This window comes from Rhincodon typus, chromosome 37, assembly GCF_021869965.1.
Source record: "Rhincodon typus isolate 14 chromosome 37, sRhiTyp1.1, whole genome shotgun sequence".
NCBI lineage: Eukaryota > Metazoa > Chordata > Chondrichthyes > Orectolobiformes > Rhincodontidae > Rhincodon > Rhincodon typus.
The window spans coordinates 14,924,175-14,943,603 of NC_063368.1; the positions used below are offsets into that span (position 1 = coordinate 14,924,175).

Here is a 19,429-nt window from a genome sequence, read left to right on the forward strand (position 1 = left end):
CGGAATCTGAACTGTACCAACACAAACAGGTCAGAATTCTGCGGCAACTACCTCATAGAGTCAAACAGCACGGAAACAGACCCTTTGGTCCAACCAGTCCATGCCGACCATAATCCCAAACTAAGCTAGTCCCACCTACCTGTGCCTGGCCCATATCCCTCCAAACATTTCTTATTCACGTACTTATCCCAATGTCTCTTAAATGTTGTAATTGTACCTGCATCCACCACTTCCTCTGGAAGTTCATTCCACACACAAGCCATTCTCTGTGTAAAAAAAAAAAATGTCCCTTGTGTCTTTTTTAAATCTTTCTCTCTAAGAATATTTCCCCTAGTCTTGAAATCCACCACCCTAGGGAAAAGACACCTACCATTCACCTTATCTATACCCATCATTATTTTATAAACCTCTACAAGGTCACTCTCAACCTCCTGACTCCCCAAAGCCTGTCTGCAAGGGATAAGTCAAGACTATGATCACCTGGTGGCCTCTGGAAAAAGCATGAAATGAGGTAACTATCTGCACAAAATATAAAGACCATCTGCGTCCGAGAGAGTGCATGAACAATCCCACGATGAAACAAGAAAATAGCTGCAGCTCCACCATTTGAAATAGCCAGGACCCTTCCTTAACGTATTTCCATTTGAAAGTTTTTCACTTTCAGGCCTACCATCTCACCAGTTCATGCCTGGTTTAGCTAGTGCTGCTCATTGACTTTTTCCAACAGCTCAGATTATTGGTCAGCTCAGCTAAAAGGGTACTCTACCTCACATGCCCTCGCGCATTTGCGCACTTTTACAATTAGTTGTGCAAATCGTGAATTCTGACGGGAACGAAAGAAAAGGAAACATGTTCTGTGATGGAACAGCACCCAAATGTTTATTAAAACAACGCAATATGATAGCCGTTACCTCAAAAACATCACAAGATCAGTGAATACAGTGCATGGCACATGACGAACAACCAAATGATTGCTATCTGCTACAGTATTGCAACTACAGCCCAATTTTTTTTATAACCAAGACGCGCGGACATACACTGGGTGTTGAGAACAGCAGGTCCAGTCAGTCTCATGGGTAAGGCGATGCCATGCCCACCCCTGGTGTTAAACTGGTTGACATGTTACCCATCTGGCGTTGTATAGAGAGCTCAATGCTGATGCAGTGACCAAAAGATTCCCTCATGGCAGTGGGATCCAGAGGTCAGGTTTCTCTGGTAAAATCCGTTTCCCAGTTTTCCCAGTATGGGGTGACCTAGAAACACTTGGTTTTTGATGATTTCTAACTTTGTTGCTTTCACCCTGTGAGAAACAGCTGAAGTAAAACAAGGTTTGGTGAGCTGGGAAGATCATCAACCATCTATCCAGGAGATGGGGAAGGAAACATTAAGTGCAGAGTAATTGGGTCATTCAAAAGTGTTGAGTGGTGGACTTTAACTGGGGATTCACTTGTGTTTCTACATACAGGAGCAGACTGAAACATTGGCGATGGGGATTCATAGAAACAGAGAAACTAGGAGCAGGAGGAGGCCATTCAGCCCTTCGAGCCTGCTCCACCATTCAACATGATCATGGCAGATCCTCTATCTCAAAACCATTTTCCCACTTATTCCCCAAATCCCTTGGTGTCTACAAAATCTAGAAATGAGGGCACTTGTGGCACAGTGGTAGTGTCCCTACCTCTGAGCTAGAAAGCTGCTGGGGCCAGTTCATTAGCTTTATTCAAGAGGTAGCTGGACATGGCCCTTACAGCTAAAGGGATCAAGGGGTATGGAGAGAGAGCAGGAGTGGGTTACTGAGATTGCATGATCAGCCATGATCGTATTGAATGGTAGAGCAGGCTCGAAGGGCTGAATGGCCTGCTCCTGACCTATTCTCTATGTTTAGAAGACCTGGGTTCAAATCTCACATGTACATAACATCTCTCAACAGGCTGATTGATAAATTTCTAGATTTTAGATATTTTTAATCTCTTTCTTGAATATATTCAGTGACTTGGCTCCCACAGCCTCCTGTGGTAGAGAATTCCACTGGTTCACAACTCTCTGAAGGAAAAAAAATTTCCTCATTTTAGTTCAAAATAGTCTATCCACTGTATCCTGAAGTTGTCTCCCCTGGTTCGAGAACCCAACTGGGGAAACCATCCATCCTGCATCTAGTCTATCCAGCCCTGTTAGAATTAGGTTGGATGTTTGTGCTTATAATGTGAATTTCTGCAAATAAAAGTGTTATATAGTGTACAAAGGTTCAATCCATCCCTGCCAGGTTTTCTGGAGTGGAACAGCAGATGCACGGGTGATAGTGTGCAGAATTCACATCTGTGCAGAACAGACTCAAGAGCTTATCCTTCCCAATTACATACGTCAGTTCGTCTCTTTGAGATTCAGTTATCTCCAGTAGGAAATCTCAAGTTAAAAACACTATTTATATCAGACTTGACAATTATATATCGGAGTTAAACGATCCACAGATCACTCCTTATGATGGTTGAAGGGTATATTTATCAATTTAAACTTTCCCACTTCCCACCAAACCATCATCCAGATAATGGCCTGGTGGCTATGATTAGATGAAAGCCAATAGTTAAAACTGCACAGATTGTTGGCATATTTAAACACTAACTGATTCCCTACACGCGTGTGGAGAACCACCTAAACCTTTCTGTCTGTCTCTTCTCCTGCCCTTGTTTCCCAGAGTTGGCCCACATTTATGGGCAAAATGCTATGGTAGTTTGCCATTGCTTTCTGCAGGATGGGAAATTCTCCTGCTTACAATCGAACTGTTTGGCCACATCAGAAATACACCTTCCATGGACAATAAATCCTGCCATACGATTTGAGCCCAGAGCTCCTAGCTCAGAGGTATGGGAGCTATCAATGCACCAGAACACCTCCATTTAAAGTGTTACCAAAGTATAATTATGTTAAATTTACAGCACAGAAACAGGCGATTTTTTCAATGCCATGCTCCATGAATCCGACCTTGTTACATTTCATCCTATCATTTCTCCCTCAAATACTTATTCAGTTTCACCTTAAATTCTTCCCAATACTCACCACTCCATGTGAGCTCAGGTTTCATGGGGAGGTGATGGCCTAGTGGTATTATTGCTGGACTGTTAACTTGAGATTGTTAATGTGGGGACCTGGGTTTGAGTTTTCCAGTTCCGAGGAAGAGTCACTGGACCCGAAACTTTAACTCTGATTCTTTTCTTCACAGGTGCTGCCAGACCTGCTGAGCTTTTCCAGCAACTTCTGTTTTTGGACCTGGGTTTGAATCTTGCCATGTCAGATAGTGGGATTTGACTTCATTTTTTTGTAAATCTGGAATTAAGAGCTGATGGTGGCCATGAATCCATTGTTGGAAAATCCCTATCTGGTTCATTAATCTTCTAGGGAAGGGAACTGCCATCCTTACCTGGTCTGGCCTACATGTAACTCCAAACCCAAAGCAATGTGGTTGATTCTTAACTGCCCTCTGGACAAAAAAATGCTGGCCCAGCCAGCAACACCCTCATCCTGTGAATTCTCACCTCTAACTGGGTGAAGACCTTATCTCCTGAATTCCCTGTTGGATTTATCAGTTATTGTCTCACATTTATGGTCCTAAGATTTTTTTAAAATCCATTAACCAATTTTGTTAATCAACCTGTTCAGAGAGGTACACTTCTGGAATAGTTGGGACTTAAACTCAGGAAGCTTGGTCCAGGAGTAGGAACACTAACACTGCGCCACAACAGCCCCAAAACAAATCTGCTTTTTCTTTTTCATTCTTAGGGACACTACCACTGTGCCACAAGAGGGCCTCTCATTGCACTATTTTCCATTTTTTCCTTTTTTTTCTTGTCTTTTTACAGTACCACTGTGCCACAAGAGGGCTTCTTGTTGCACTTTTTTCTTTCTCTTCCTTTTTTCTTGTCTTTTGAGAGTATCGCTGTGCCACAGTGGCCCCTGATTTTACGTCTCTCCCACAATCGGAAAGATTTTCTCAATGTCCATCTTATCAAACCCAATCGTTATCTCAAAGGATTTAATCACACCTCCCCGTGATTTTTGCTTTTCTACAGAAAGAAGAATCAACCTGTTCAACACTTCCTTGGGACCATGACTTCTGGCAAATCATTCTTTTGTTTCCTCCAGTGACTTCGTGATTTTTATTAAGTTGGAGACTAGATCTCTGCACCAAGTGTGATCTAACTAAGATTCTGCATAAAGCTAACACAATTTCTGCTTATCATAGGGTCGTACAGCACAGAAATAGACCCTTCGGTCTAACACATCCATGCTGCCCAGATATCCTAAATTAATCTAGTCCCATTTGCCTGCATTTGGCCCATATCCCTCTAAACCCTTCCTATTCATGTACCCATCCGGATGCCTTTTAAATGTTGTAATTGTACCAGCCTCCACCACTTCCTCTGGCAGCTCATTCCATACACACACCACCCACTGCATGAAAAAGTTTCCCCTTAGTTCCCTTTTAAATCTTTCCCCTTTCACCTTTAGCCTAAGTCCTTTAGTTTTGGACTCCCCGTACCCTGGGGAAAAAGACCTTTCCTATTCACCGTATCTATGCCCTTCATGATTTTATAAACGTCTATAAGGTCACCCCTCATCCTCCAATGCTCCAGGGAAAATAGCCCCAGACTATTCAGCCTCTCCCTGTAGCTCAAACCCTCCAGTCCTGGCAACATCCTTGTAAATCTTTACTGAACCCTTTCAAGTTTAACAACATCTTTCCTATAACAAGGTGACCAGAACTGAACACAGTATTTCAATTCTACTGTCCAAATTAACCCCAGCATTTTTATGTTGCAATTTTTAAAGAATTGTTTCCTAAAGAGACCGCCCACACAGTGCTAGTCAGAGAATCATGCTGCTTTGCTTTGAAGATTTTTTACTGTATCAAGGTTCTTGAGTAGCACACAAACCCACATCAACCCTACGCCAACTGCTAACCCGAATCAAAGACCCGTTACCCACTATGAACAGAACCAATGTTATATACAAATTCCTTGCAAAGACTGTGACAAACATTACATTGGACAGACAGGAAGGAAGTTAGCCACAAGAGTACACGAACATCAACTGGCAACAAAAAGACACGACCAATACTCACTTATCTCCATTCACATGGATAAGGAAAACCACCAATTTGATTGGGACAACACTAAGATCCTAGGACAGGCCAAGCAGAGACAAGCATGGGAATCCCTAGAGGCCTGGTTCTCCACGAAGAAAACCATCAACAAACACATAGAGCTAGACCCCATATACACTCTGCTGCGAAGGAAAACCGGAAGTGAGGTAATCTCAATGGACCCCAGAGTTTAAATGACAAGCAGGAAAACACAGCAGCGCTTCAGCGGAGGCTGCGCTGATGATGTTACCCAGCAGGGTAATGAAACATCTGCGAAACAACAAACCAGCTTGCCGAGCCAACCAACCACAACATCCACAACCCGAGCTACAAATCTACTCTAAAACCTTAAAGGTTCTTGAGGTGTGTGAGAGTAACAATAATATAGGCACCTGGATGACCCTTGAGTGAGTTGTCTAGAGACCACCCATATCTACAGGTATATGGCGTCTCGGGAGGTGTTCACCGTTGTGAAGGGATCTGATTGAGTTATTTACTCTGGCAAGTGAGTCAGTAACTAGATGTCATAGACTTAAAATAATTGGCAAAAAGCTAAAGGAGAAGGAAAGAAATAGAAGCAATTTCTGCGCACAGATGGTTATGATGTTATGGAGTATTCTGACTGAAAGGGGAATGAGATTCCTAAAGAATTATCAGAGGCAACTAGGCTTGGTGTTGACAAGGACTGATTTGCTGGTTTATCAATACCTTGGCTAGCTCTTTCATGAAAGATGGCATGGTGGCTCAGTGGTTAGCACTGCTACCTCCCAGTATCAGGGGCCTGGGCTCGATCCAACCCTTGGGCAACTGTCTGTATGCATTTTATACATTCTCCCCATGTTTTTGTGAGTCTGCTCTAGTTTCCTCCCATGGTCAAAAGATGTGCAGGTTAGGTAGGTTAGCCATCGTGTGCAGGCTAGATGGGTTAGCTGTGGGGATGGGGTTGGGGAGCAGGGTCTGGATGGAATGCTCCCCAGAGGGTTGGTGTGGACTTAATGGGCCAATTGGCCTTTATCTGCACTGTAGGAATTCTATGATTGTTGTTGGAATTATGTACATACATGCCTTCACCTCACATCAATTAACATACAAGGGGCACTTTTAGCAATACACACAACTTCACCATAGCCTCTTCTCTCTCGCATATCTTCTGTCTTTCGGTCTTTCCTTGCCCTCGTTCATCATCTTCTACTCCTTTTAGACCCCACTGTCCCATCAAGTTGTCAACCCTACCTAAAGGAATTACGCAACTGCACGTTAGGGTCACCAACTCTATCTGAACATATACTGTCACTGATGGCTTACGTTCCCACCATTAGTCCCCAACACTTCCCAGTGTTTATAGTGTCCCTTCATCCCTTCCTGGCTGCCCCCAGAAAGGAAATAGACTGTATTATCTGATGGGGTGACCATCCCTATCCCCACGTCCACCATTTTAATAACCTGCAAACAAAACTAGCTAGAGACAACTTTAAAATAAAATTTGTATGTCCCTTCGACTTTCCTCCTGAGTGGCTCAGAGCAGGGTACAGGAGATTCACCGTTTAAATCCTGGAGACTACAGGGTAACCCTAGAGAGTTAGCAAACCAAAGCTGTGCTGAAGTTCTTTCTTATATAAAGTTTAAAGGTGGGAATCCATCTGACAAACCTTACAATATGAGTTAGCCATCTAACACAGAGTTGACTGGAAAATACTGTTCTGCTTCTATTAAAACTAATTTTTTTTTTGCTCTCTAAGAAGGGAAAATACTCTTTTAAAAAAATGCACGGAATCAGATTATTCCTCTTCCACGTTTTTATCCTTCTCTAGAAATCCCTTTCTCCTTATCACAATTAGGTAGTTTTTTTTGTCTCTTTGTTACTCAATTCTTCGGGTTCCTTCAGTTCTCCTGGCTCATTGTCATCCTGGTCGGAGCCATCATTCTTGATGTCTGTGGTCTGTGACAAGACAGTAGCATAGGCAGTAGTTAGTGATATTCACACTACAGAAATGTCAAGGAAAAAGACCATTCCAACAAGAGAGAATCTAGCCGTCACCCCTTGATGTTCAATGGCATTACCATCACTGAATCCCCCACTATCAGCATCCTGGAAGCTACTACTACTAATCGTTAAGGAGAATAAGACCACAAGACAAAGGAGCAGAAATTAGGCCATTCGGCCCATCGAGTCTGCTCCGCCATTCAATCATGGCTGATAAGTTCCTCAACCCCATTCTCCCATTTTCTCCCCATAACCCTTGATCCCCTTGATATTCAAGAACCTATCTATCTCAGTCTTAAACGTACTCAATGACCTGGCCTCCACAGCCTTCTGTGGCAGTGAATTCCATAGATTCACCACTCTCTGGGTGAAGAAGTTTCTACTTATCTCCATTCTAATAGGTCTTCCCCTTACTTTAAGGCTGTGCCCTCGGGCCCTAGTCTCTCCTACCGATGGAAGCATCTTCCCAACATCCATTTTGTCCAGGCCATTCAGCATTCTGTAAGTTTCAATTAGATCCCCCCCTCATTCTTCTAAACTCCAATGAGTATAGTCCCAGAGTCCTCAAACGTTCCTCATATGTTAAGCTTTCCAGTCCTGGGACCATTCTCGTGAACCTCCTCTGAACCCGCTCCAGGGCCAGTACATCCTTCCTGAGATATGGGGCCCAAAATCCTTTTCATCTAGAAAGTGGTGTGGGTCTTCTGTTTGAAGTGCCACAATCAAATATTTAAAAGTTAGAACCGTTTGGGTCATTCACTGTTGACTCCCTCTTGTTATGTATATTTTCTGGGGTTTCTATAATTCCCAAGCTAGAATCAGTCCACAACCTAAGACTTTTATTTTAAGTTCTGTGGTATCACTGCGCAGAAACCCGAGTGAAAAGAGTACCCTAAAGGAGGAGCAAAGATGGGTTGACATTTCTGAACAGTTCTGAGGGAGTGTTGCACTGTCTGAGGTAACAGCATTTGTTAAACTGAGGACACCAATTTGGCATCAACTTGGAGAAGGACTGGGCTGTTCATCCTGGAAACCTGGCCATAAATTATTCCTCGGTCAACACCATGAGCACTATCTGATTATTAATACGTTTGTTAATTGTTAAACCTTGAATCCCTCCATTTTACAATAATGCGAGAATACTCCATTGGCCGTAAAACACACTGGGAAGGGCCTACAGTCACGAAAAGTGCTAAATAAATGCACAATCCTTCGCTAACCAAGCCCCACAAACCCTTTGAAAATGAACCAAAAGGAAACTTTACTTCGTAATCGATAGTTGGTATTGAGTTATATCCTGCGTAGGGAAGCAGAGGTGTAATCTCCATCTTGTAGATCTTCTCGTTGTCAAGCGATGGCCGGAGCTTGACCATTTCCAAATCGTTTTGATCTGCGTGCTGGGCATCGATGGCTGCCAATTCTAGTTTGGAGAGATCGTGGACTATCCCAGCTCCGAATGAGTCACCAACCACGTTCACCGATGTCCTCATACGATCGCTGCAAATACAAAAAAACAACTTACGTTGAGCTGTCTGAAAGGCAACTCTGTTGTTAATTAGAAACGGAAACAAAAATTGCTGGAGAAGCTCAGCAGGTCTGGCAGCATCCGAGGAGAGAAATCAGAGTTAATGTTTTGGGTCCAGTAACCTTTCCTCAGAACTGATGGTAACTAGGAAAATGTCAGTTTATATGCGCAAGATAGGATGGGGCTAGGGCCCATAGAGAGAGGAGAACAGTTGGACAGACAAAAGAGTGGATAATGATCAGGAGGGTGAATAGCTATTAATAGGGACTGTTGGTTGCTAACAATGGGTTGTGTATAATAGCAGACTATGTGTTAACAAGGCCTAGTGGGGGCTAGGACAGGGGAGACTTCAAACCCTAAAGTTGTTGAACTTGATATTGAGTCCAGAACGCTGCAGGGTCCCCAAGCGGAAAATTAGGTGTTTTTCTTCCAGCTTGCGTTGAGCTTCGCTGGAACACTGCAGCAAGCCAGACACAGAGATGTTGGCCAGGGAACAGGGTGGTGTGTTAAAGTGGCAGGCAACTGGAAGACCAGGGTCTTTTTGCGAGTAGAACATAGATGTACTGTGAAGCGGTCACCCAGTCTACACTTTATTTCCCCAGTGCAAAGTGGTTAATTCTTAACTGCCCTCTGGTTAATTAGAGATGGGCAATAAATGCTGGCCTGACCAGTGACACTCTCATCCCAAGAATCAATCAAAACAACCCTTATACACACATACCAAAGCTCACATGCCACTAGTTCAAAATTTAAATCCTAAAGCAAATTATATGAATAGATAGAAATCATACATTTTATATCACACCTTGCTCTCTCAGCAATTCTGGAAAATTATTTGTATTTTCGTCTCTGAAGACAGAACTAAAGCAGTCATTTACTTGCCTTGCCATTTCCTTGTTCTCCTTTATCAGTTCTCCCATTTCAGACTATAAAGGGCCTACTTTTATTGACACTAATCCTTTTCTTTTTGCATACTTAAAGAAGCCGTTATTGTGTGTTTTTATGTTCTTTGAATTTTATATTCCTGCAATATTTTTCTCTTCTTAATCAACCTTTTGGTCCTCCTTTGCTAAATTCTAAACTGCTCCCAGTCCTTAGGCTTGCTATTTTTCTAGAAACTTTATGTAACTCTTTGGATTTAAACAGCCCTTAATTTCTTTTATTAGACATGGTTGGGGGACTTTTTCTGTTGGCTTGTTTAGCTCAAAAGGAATGCAAACTGTTGCGATGCATGCATTCTTTCCTTAAATATTAACCATTGCCTGTCCACTCTCATGCCTTTTAAAAATGCTACCCAGTCTATCACACCAACTCACCCCTTCAGCCCTTGTACACTCCTTTATTTAGATTTTGGACCTCAGTTTTGGATTGAACCACTTCACTGCCTATCCCACTGAGGAGTTCTATCATATTATGGTCACTATTTCCTAAAGGACTTCTCACAACAAGATTATTAAGTAGCACTTTCTCATTGCACACAACTTAACCTAGGATAAACTGTTCCCTAGTTGGTTCCTGCTAGTCTAATGAAAAATTCTTGTAGACACTCCAGGAATGTTTTGGACACAGCTTTCTTTACAAACTTTCTTGCTCAGCCAACTTCTCAATTCTGTTCTCAATGTAATTAACGGTGGGTGTAACATCTGTCCGTTTACTTCCTCCCTCCTCAGTATCCAAGGCCCCAGACACTCCTTCCAGGTGAAGCAGTGACTTACCTGCACTTCCCAGAATCTAGTCTACTGCATTCGCCGCTCACAATGTAGCATTTGGATTTTGAACTAGTGGCATGTGAGCTTTGGTATGTGCATATAAGGGTTTTTTTGATTGATTCTTGGGATGAGAGTGTCACTGGTCAGGCCAGAATTTATTGCCCATCCCTAATTACCCAGAGGGCAGTTAAGAATTAACCACTTTACAGTGGGTCTGGAGTCACATGTAGGCCAGACCAAGTAAGGATGGAAGTTTCTTTCCCTAAAGAACATTAGTGAACCAGATGGGTTTTTCCTGACAATCAACTCATGGTCATCATTAGACTCTTAATTCCAGTGTTCAAATTCAATCCTGGGGATTCAAACCTGAGTCCCCAGAACATTACTTGAGTCTCTGGATTAACAGTCCCGTGATAATACCACTAGGCCATCACCTCTCCTTGTTTAATGATTAACTTGTCAGTTTTTCTGGAGCCATGATCTAAACCAGTGTGTTTTTGGGGACAGTTGACTGGGGTCTCTTCTGGAGTGATAATGGGAATGTGGTTGTGTTGTGAGAGATTGATGATAGGAGAGAGCAAACATTGAAAGGAACAAAAACAAAGTTGCTGGAAAAGTTCAGCAGGTCTGGCAGTATCTGTGAAGGAAAAAACAGAGTTAATGTTTCGGGTCCGGTGACCCTTCCTCAGAACTAACATTGAAAGGCTTGCTGTTGGTTTCGAAGAATCGAGAATTGATTATTACTTTCAAGAAACAATAGCTTTTTGACAGCTTGCGAAGAACTGGCTGGGGTTAGATGTAAGAACAGCTTCTCCTGGAAAAAGGAGCTAGTTCAGAATCATTAGGAAACAGGTTGCTTCGGTGTAAGGAAAATCCGAAAGAACAGCGCATGCTGTAAATCAGAAATAAAAACATAAATCGCTGGAAAAGCTCAGCAGGTCTGGAATCCTCTGCGGAGACAAATCAAAGTTAATGTTTTGGGCCGAGTGGCCCTTCCTGCGAACACAGACGCCTTCCTGAAACATTAACTCTGATTTCTGTCCGCAGGATACTAAAGGAGGTAGCCACTGGAAATAGTGGAAGCATTTGTTGTTACCATTGCAAGACTCTGTAGATTCTAGCATATTGGAGGGTAGTTAATGTAACTCCATTGGTTAAAAAAGGAGGGAGAGAACAGGGAATTACAGATTTGTTCGCTGAACATTAATAGTAGGGAAAATACTAGACTCTATTATAAAGGATAACAGGACACTTAGAAAATGCCCATTGGTTTATGAAAGGGAAATCATGTTTGACAAACCGATTGTACTTTTTGACCAAGTGAATGGGTGAGGGAGAACCAGCGAATGTGGTGCATTTGAATTCTCAGAATGGAATGAAGTCTGTATTTATTTCCCATCCCTAATTGCCCAGAAGCAAGTTAAGAGCCAATTACATCTGGAGTCACATGGCTAAGATAATAGCTTCCATCCTTAAAGGGCATTATTGAGCTGGATGAGTTTTCGTGACAATTGACTCATGGTCATCACTACACTTTTAATTCCAGATTTTTCTTTTTAAATTGAATTCATATTCCACCATCTGCCATGGTGTGGGATTTGAACCCAGATCCCCCAGAACATTACGTGGGTCTCCAGATTAATAGCTGAGTGATAAGGCCACTAATCGCCTCCTGATGCTTGGTGGGTCACACATGAGAGGTCATTGTGCAAAATCGAAGCATGTAGGATTGGTGGTAAAATACTGGCATGGATTGAGAGATGGCTAGCTGACAAGAAACAGAAATTAAGAATAAATGGGTCATTTTTCAGATCGAAGGTAGTGCTCAGCAGGACTTGATGCTTGGTCCCCAAATATTCAAAACCTATGTCAATAATTTCAAGGAAGGAATCAAGTATAATATTTCTAAATTTACGGATGACACAGGATGAGGTAGGAGTGTGAGTGGTGAGGAAGATGTAAAGAGGCTTCACATGATTGAGTCAGTGGGTAAAGGCATGGCAGATACAGTATAATGTGGATAAATAAGAAGTTGTGCACTTTAGCAGGGAAAACAGAATGGCAGAGTATTATTTAAACGCTGACAGATTACAAAATGTTCATACAGTCATACAGCACAGAAACAGATACTTCCGTCCAAACAGTCCATGCCAAACATAATCTCAAACTAAACTAGTCCCATTTGCCTGCTCCCAGCCTATATTCCTATTTGTACTTATCCAAATGTCTTTTAAATGTGTAACTGTACCCACATCCACCACTTCCTGAAGAAGTTCATTCCACACACGAACCACTCTCTGTGTAAAAAATTTGCCCTTCATGCCTTTTTTAAATCTCTCCCTTCTCACCTTAAAAATGTGCCCCCTAGTCTTGAAATTCCCCACCCTAGGGAAAAGACAACTACCATTAACCCTATCTACACCTGTCATTATTTTATAAACTTCTATAAGATCACATTTCAACCTCCCACGCTCCAGTGAAAAACATCCCAGCCTATCCACCCTTCCATACCCAACAACATCCTGGTAAATCTCTTCTGAACCCTCTCCAGCTTAATAATATCCTTCCTATAACTGGGTGACCGGAACTGGACACAGTACTCTAGAAGAGGCCTCACCAATGTCCTGTACAACCTCAACATGATGTCCCAACTCCTATACTCAAAGGACTGAGCAATGAAGGCAAGCGTGCTAAACGCCTCTTTAACCATCCTGAATGTATGTGACGTAGAAAGGATTGGGTGTCCTCACAAACCAGGCACAGAGAACAAGCATGTAGATGCAGCAGTCAGTTAGGAAAGCAAGTTGTAAATGACAAGTTTCTTTTCCCTAGGGTGGGGGAGTTCAAAACTTGAGGAAATATTTAAGGTGAGAGGAGAAGCTAATGCTCCCAAGAATAATCCAGACTCGAAACGTTATCTTCCTCTCTCTCCACAGATGCTGCTTGACCCGCTGTGATTTCCAGTATTTTGTTTTTGGTGGGACTAGTTTATTTTGGGAACATGGCTGGCATGGACTGGTTGGACCGAAGGGTCTGTTTCCATGCTGTATGACTCTATAACTCTATAAGGGAATTTGAACACAGAAGTAGCAGATTAAAGATGGCAACTGTACAGGGCCTTGGTGAGACTGCACTTGAAGAATAGTGCACAGTTTTGCTCTCCCTACTGTAGAAGTAGTGCAACAGAGGTTCACCAGACTGATGTCTGAGACGATAGCATAAGCACAAATTGTATCAGCTGAGCCTACATTCACTGTAGCTTTGAAGAAATGATGAAGGATCTGATTGAAATTGTTATAAAGCGGAGGTTGAGCCTCCCCTCTGATAACTAAAACCGAAACACTGAAGGAGGAGCACCCCGCCCTATAATCTGTAAAAGGAGTGTGAAAAGGGGTCTAACCTGCCTTTCAGCAACTTCTAGTGGTTAAATAAAATAAATCCTGACACTACTTTAAAATCAACAGGTAACAATTTATTAATCGAACTCTAACAGTGAACAAATTGACTAAACTATTAACAAACCAAATAAACTTCTTCTAACTATGAGCTATTCCTGAGAGCCAACAATTTTCTCTTGAGAGCTGAGGGCCGTTAGCTCTTGTGGATGGCAGCTAGCTCTGGGCCTTTGTCCAACTACCCACTTCTTTTTATACCCTTGATAATGCATCAATCTTTCTTACAATAGGATTGGTCCTATGTTGTCAAAACCTTCAGACTTAAATTTAATAGGTTTTTGGTACCTAAGTACATGGTTCAAATTAGTTAGCTAAAATTCAAAAGCTAAAAGCAGCTTCTTGGTGTGCTAACTATGTGTCTTTTCAATACAAATGATTCAATTCAGATGCTGTCTATGTACTTGTAAACTTTTAAGCTTTAAATCTCTAAGCATAGAAAAAGCACATAATCTTTTAAAGGGACCATGCAATGCTTTCCCCGCTATCATTTTACAAACACCAAATTCGAACTGCCTGCTTCCCAATCCACAAATACTCTACCCAACTTCGCAACAAAATGTATAAAATTCTAACAGGACTGGATAGAGTAGATGCAGGGAGGTTGTTCCCCCTGGTTGAAGAGTCTAGGACCAGGGGTCACAGTTTCAAGACAGGGGGAAGGTCATTTAGGACTGAGATCAGGAAAGATTTCTTCACTCAGAGGTTGAGCAACTTGTGGAATTCTGCACCACAGAAGACTGTGGAAGCCAAGTCACAGAATATATTTCAGAAAGAAATAGATAGCTTTCTAGAGGCTAAAGATGTTGAGGTGTATAGGGAGAGGGCAAGCATGTGCCGTTCAGATAGAGGATCAGACATGGTTGTGCTGAATGATAGAGCGGGCTTGATGGGCCAAATGGCCTATTCCTGCCTGTGGATTCCAGGTGTCTGATAGGTTGTGTCCCTTGTCTCTAATAAAAGAGAATACTGAGGAGTGACCAATTAGAGTGTTTGGTAGACGTGTTTAAAACATATTTAAAAGAGAGTGGGACAAACATCCCATTTGAGGAAGTATTAGCAACCAAGGGAACACCAATTTAAGGTGACAGGCAAACAGACTAGCGATGACACCAAGAAAACCTCATTTCCTTTTTCTCTATTCATTTGTGGGACGTGGGTGTTGCTGGCTGGGCCAGCATTTATTGCCTGTCCCTAGTACCCCCTTGAGAAGGTGGTGGTGAGCTGCCTTCTTGAAATGCTGCAGTCCACCTGCTGTGGGTTGACCCACAATGCCATTAGGGAGGGAACTCCATGATTTTTACTCAGCCACAGTGAAGGAGCAGCGATATATTTCCAAGTCAGGATGGTAGGTGGTTTGGTGGGGAACTTGGAGGGGGTGGTGTTCCCATGTATCTGTTGCCCTTGTCCTTCTAGATGGAAGTGGTTGTGGGTTTGGAAGGTGCTGTCTGAGGATCTTTGGTGAATTTCTGCAGTGCATCTTGTAGATAGTACACACTGCTGCTACTGAGCGTCGGTGGTGGAGGGAGTGGATGCTTGTGGATGTGATGCCAATCAAGCAGCTGCTTTGTCCTGAATGTTGTCGAGCTTCTTGAGTGTTGTTGGGGCTGCACCCAACCAGGCAAGTGGGGAGTATTCCATCACACTCCTGACTTGTGCCTTGTAGATGGTGGGCAGGCTTTGAGGAGTCAGGAGGTGAGTTACTCACCACAGTATTCCCAACTTCTGGCCTGATCTTGTAGCCACTGTGTTTATGTGGTGAGTCCGGTTGAGTTTCTGGTCATTGGTAACCCCCAGGATGTTGATAGTGGGGGATTCAGTGATGGTAACACCATTGAATGTCAAGGGGCAGTGGTTAGATTGTCTCTTGTTGGTGATGGTCATAGCCTGGCATTTGTGTGGCACGAATGTCACTTGCCACTTGTCAGCCCAAGCCTGGATATTGTCCAGATCTTGTTGCATTTGAACATGGACTGCTTCAGTATCTGAGGAGTCACAAATGGTGCAGATATTGTGCAATCATTGGCGAACATCCCCACTTCTGACCTCACGATAGAGGGAAGGTCATTGATGAAGCAGCTGAAGATAGTTATTGCTGGGCAGGTGTTGCTTGATAGCGCTGTTGATGACACCTTCCATCACTTTACAGATGATTGAGAGAGTCTGATGGGGTAATAATTGGTTGGGTTGGATTTGTCCTGCTTTTTATGTACAGGACATACCTGGGCAATTTTCCACATTGTCGAGTAGATACCAGTGTTGTAGCTGTACTGGAACAGCTTGGCTCGGGGAGCAGCTAGTTCTGGAACACAAGTCTTCAGTACTATTGCTGGAATGTTGTCAGGGCCCATAGCCTTTGCAGTATCCAGTGTCTCCAACCGTTTCTTGATATCATGTGGAGTGAATCGAATTGGCTGAAGACTGGTATCTGTGATGCTGGGGACCACTGGAGGAGGCTGAGTTGGATCATCCACTTGGCACTTCTGGCTGAAGATTGCCGTCATTGCTTCAGCCTTATCTTTTGCACTGATGTGCTGGGCTCTTTCATCATTGAGGATGGGGATATTTGTGGAGCCTCCTCCTCCAGTGAGTTGTTTAATTGTCCACCACCATTCACGACAGGATGTGGCAGGACTGCAGAGCTTAGATCTGATCTGTTGGTTGTGGGATCACTTAGCTCTGTCTATCACTTATTGCTTTTGCTGTTTGGTATGCAAGTAGTCCTGTTTGGTAACTTCACCAGGTTGATACCTCATGTTCAGGTATGCCTGGTGCTGCTCCTGGCATACTGTCCTACACTCTCCATTGAACTCTCTCCATTTATGCAGCAAATAATTACAATTTGGAATGCACTTCCTCAGAGTGCGATAGAAGCCAATTCAGTGGACATTTCAAAAGGAATTGAATCATTATCTGAAAATTAAAACAGATGGTTATGTGGTAAGAATTTCTCTGCAGAGAGTAGCATGACATAGAATCCGTACAGTGTGGAAGGAGCCCATTCAGCCCACACTAACCCTCTGAAGAGCTTCTCACCCAGACCCAGCCCCATTCCCCTAACCCCGCATTCCCCATGGCTAACCCAACCAGCCTGCACATCCCTGAACACTACGGGCAATTTAGCATGGCCAATCCACCTAGCCTGCTCATCTTTGGACTGTGGGAGGAAACTCACACAGATACAGGAAGAATGTGCAAACTCCACACAGGCAGTCACCTGAAGCTGCAATCGAACCTGGGTCGCTGAGGCTGTGAGGCAGCAGTGCTAACCACTGAGACACCATGCCACCTAGCACAGAATGATGAACTGAATGGCCTCCTTCTGTGCTGTAACCATTCTCTGATGCTATTACGTAAGGACTTGATAGGGCAGATGGAGTGAGGATTTCTCTATTTGCTGATGAGACGGTGACTGGGAGGCATAAATACAGTCCTGCTCAAATTATACCACTTCCCCAGAACTCTGTAGAAAGAGCAATTCCTCTTCACTTTTACTCAAACTCAGTTCTTCCTGAACGACACCTTTAGAGCCATTGCTCAACCCTTTCAGAGGGCGGTTAAGAGCCATTCACAATGCAGGGGGCCTGAGGTCACATGTAGTCTGGACCAGGTAAGGTAGGCAGATTCCCTTCCCTGTGGAACATTAGCAAACCTGATGGATTTTTATGACGATCAAGCACATATTCCACAATGACTGAAATTGGTGTTCAATGAATTAAATTTACATTCCGCCCACTTCTACAGCTGGGGTATGATCCCACATGTGGCCCCCTCCTCTGCCCCCCCCCCCGCCCCACGCTCCCACCCCCGGCCAGAGCCTCTGGATTAACTAGAGCCAGGAGATCACCCGCGATGCTGCTCACCCGCTGTGCGTTTGCTGCCACCTCCTGTCGTGCCTTTCTCCGGGTCTGCCATTTTTCACGTCTAGCTCGAAACGCCCTCTGCCCGCCCACCCACCCCCCCATCCAAAAGCTGTGGCCTACTCACAGGAGCCAATCGACAGCAATGAGCAAGCTGACGTCCTCAGTTGGAAGACCCACGGCTGTGAGGATCAGCAGCATTGTGACGAGACCAGCACTGGGAATACTGGCCGCTCCAACACTTGCCAGAGTGGCGGTCAGGCTGGCGAGGGAGAGAAAAGCGGGAAATTACCTTCCCAAAGCAAGCACAAAAGGAATCGGTGAAACGCAGCACCACACGAGCAGGGGTTAAAACATAAAACATAGAACAGTACGGCACAGTACAGGCCCTTCAGCCCACAATGTTATGCCGACCTATTATCCTACTAAGATCAATCTACCCTGCATACCCTACATTTTCCTATCCTCCATATGCCTATCCAAGAATCGCTTAAATGTCCCGAATGTATCTGACTCCACTACCACTGCTGGCAGCGCATTCCACGCACCCACCACTCTCTGTATAAAGAAATCTGCAACATAGAACCTAGAACATTACAGCGCAGGACAGGCCCTTCGGCCCTCGATGTTGCACCGACCTGTGAAACCAATCTGAAGCCCATCTAACCTAAACTATTCCATTATCATCCATATGTTTATCCAATGACCATTTAAATGCCCTTAAAGTTGGCGAGTCTACTACTTTCGCAGGCAGGGCATTCCACGCCCTTACTACTCTCTGAGTAAAGAACCTACCTCTGACATCTGTCTTATATCTATCACCCCTCAATTTAAAGCTATGTTCCCTCATGCTAGCCATCACCATCCGAGGAAAAAGGCTCTCACTGTCCACCCTATCTAATCCTCTGATCATCTTGTATGTCTCTATTAAGTCACCCCTTAATCTTCTTCTCTCTAACGAAAACAGCCTCAAGTCCCTCAGCCTTTTCTCATAAGACCTTCCCTCCATACCAGGCAACATCCTGGTAAATCTCCTCTGCACCCTTTCCAATGCTTCCACATCCTTCCTATAATGCGGCGACCAGAACTGTACGCAATACTCCAAGTGCGGCTGCACCAGAGTTTTGTACAGCTGCAACATGACCTCATGGCTCCGAAACTCAATCCCTCTACCAATAAAACCTAACACACCACAGGTGCTTGAGAAGCTGAGCGAGTCTGGTGGCACGGTGGCTCAGTGGTTAGCACTGCTGACCCCCAGCGCCAGGGACTCAGGTTCGATTCTGTCCTCGGGCGACTGTCTGTGGGGAGTTTGCACATTCTCCCTGTGTCGGTGTGTCTTTCCTCCGTCAGCCAAGGCTCCCTAATTGGACCAGGGTCACAGCCCCAATCAGGGGACTCAGATTTATGAGGTCCACCTGACTGACCTGATTACAATCACTGCAGCGAGCAGGGCTCTGGAGATAGAGTCAGACAATGAGATTGGGATCATTGAACATGTGCATCTGTGCATCCAACCTGGTGCAATGTATCCGTTGCTCCCGATGAGGCCTCCTCTAGGTCAGAGAGACCAAGCGCAAACTCAGTGACCGATTCGCAGATCACCTGTGCTCTGTACATTACAATCAACACCACCTTCTGGTTGCCAACCATTTTAACTCCCCCCTCCCACTCCATGGGTGGGCCTCCTCCAATGTCACAATGATGCCACATGCAAACTGGAAGAACACCATGATGCCACATGCAAACTGGAAGAACACCA

General features: G+C 44.0%; 1 protein-coding gene across 1 annotated transcript in view; it reads right to left on the reverse strand.

The window, feature by feature from the left end:
• Positions 1-6,971: 6,971 nt before the first annotated feature.
• LOC109918431 (excitatory amino acid transporter 2-like) overlaps positions 6,972-19,429 on the reverse strand; it is a 55,675-nt gene continuing 43,217 nt past the window's right edge. The window contains exons 8-10 of the mRNA XM_048617532.1: positions 17,795-17,929; positions 8,387-8,618; positions 6,972-7,076 (exon numbers count right to left, since the gene is read on the reverse strand). Coding sequence (XP_048473489.1) covers positions 6,972-7,076; positions 8,387-8,618; positions 17,795-17,929 — 472 coding nt within the window. The remainder of the gene's footprint in view (positions 7,077-8,386; positions 8,619-17,794; positions 17,930-19,429) is intronic.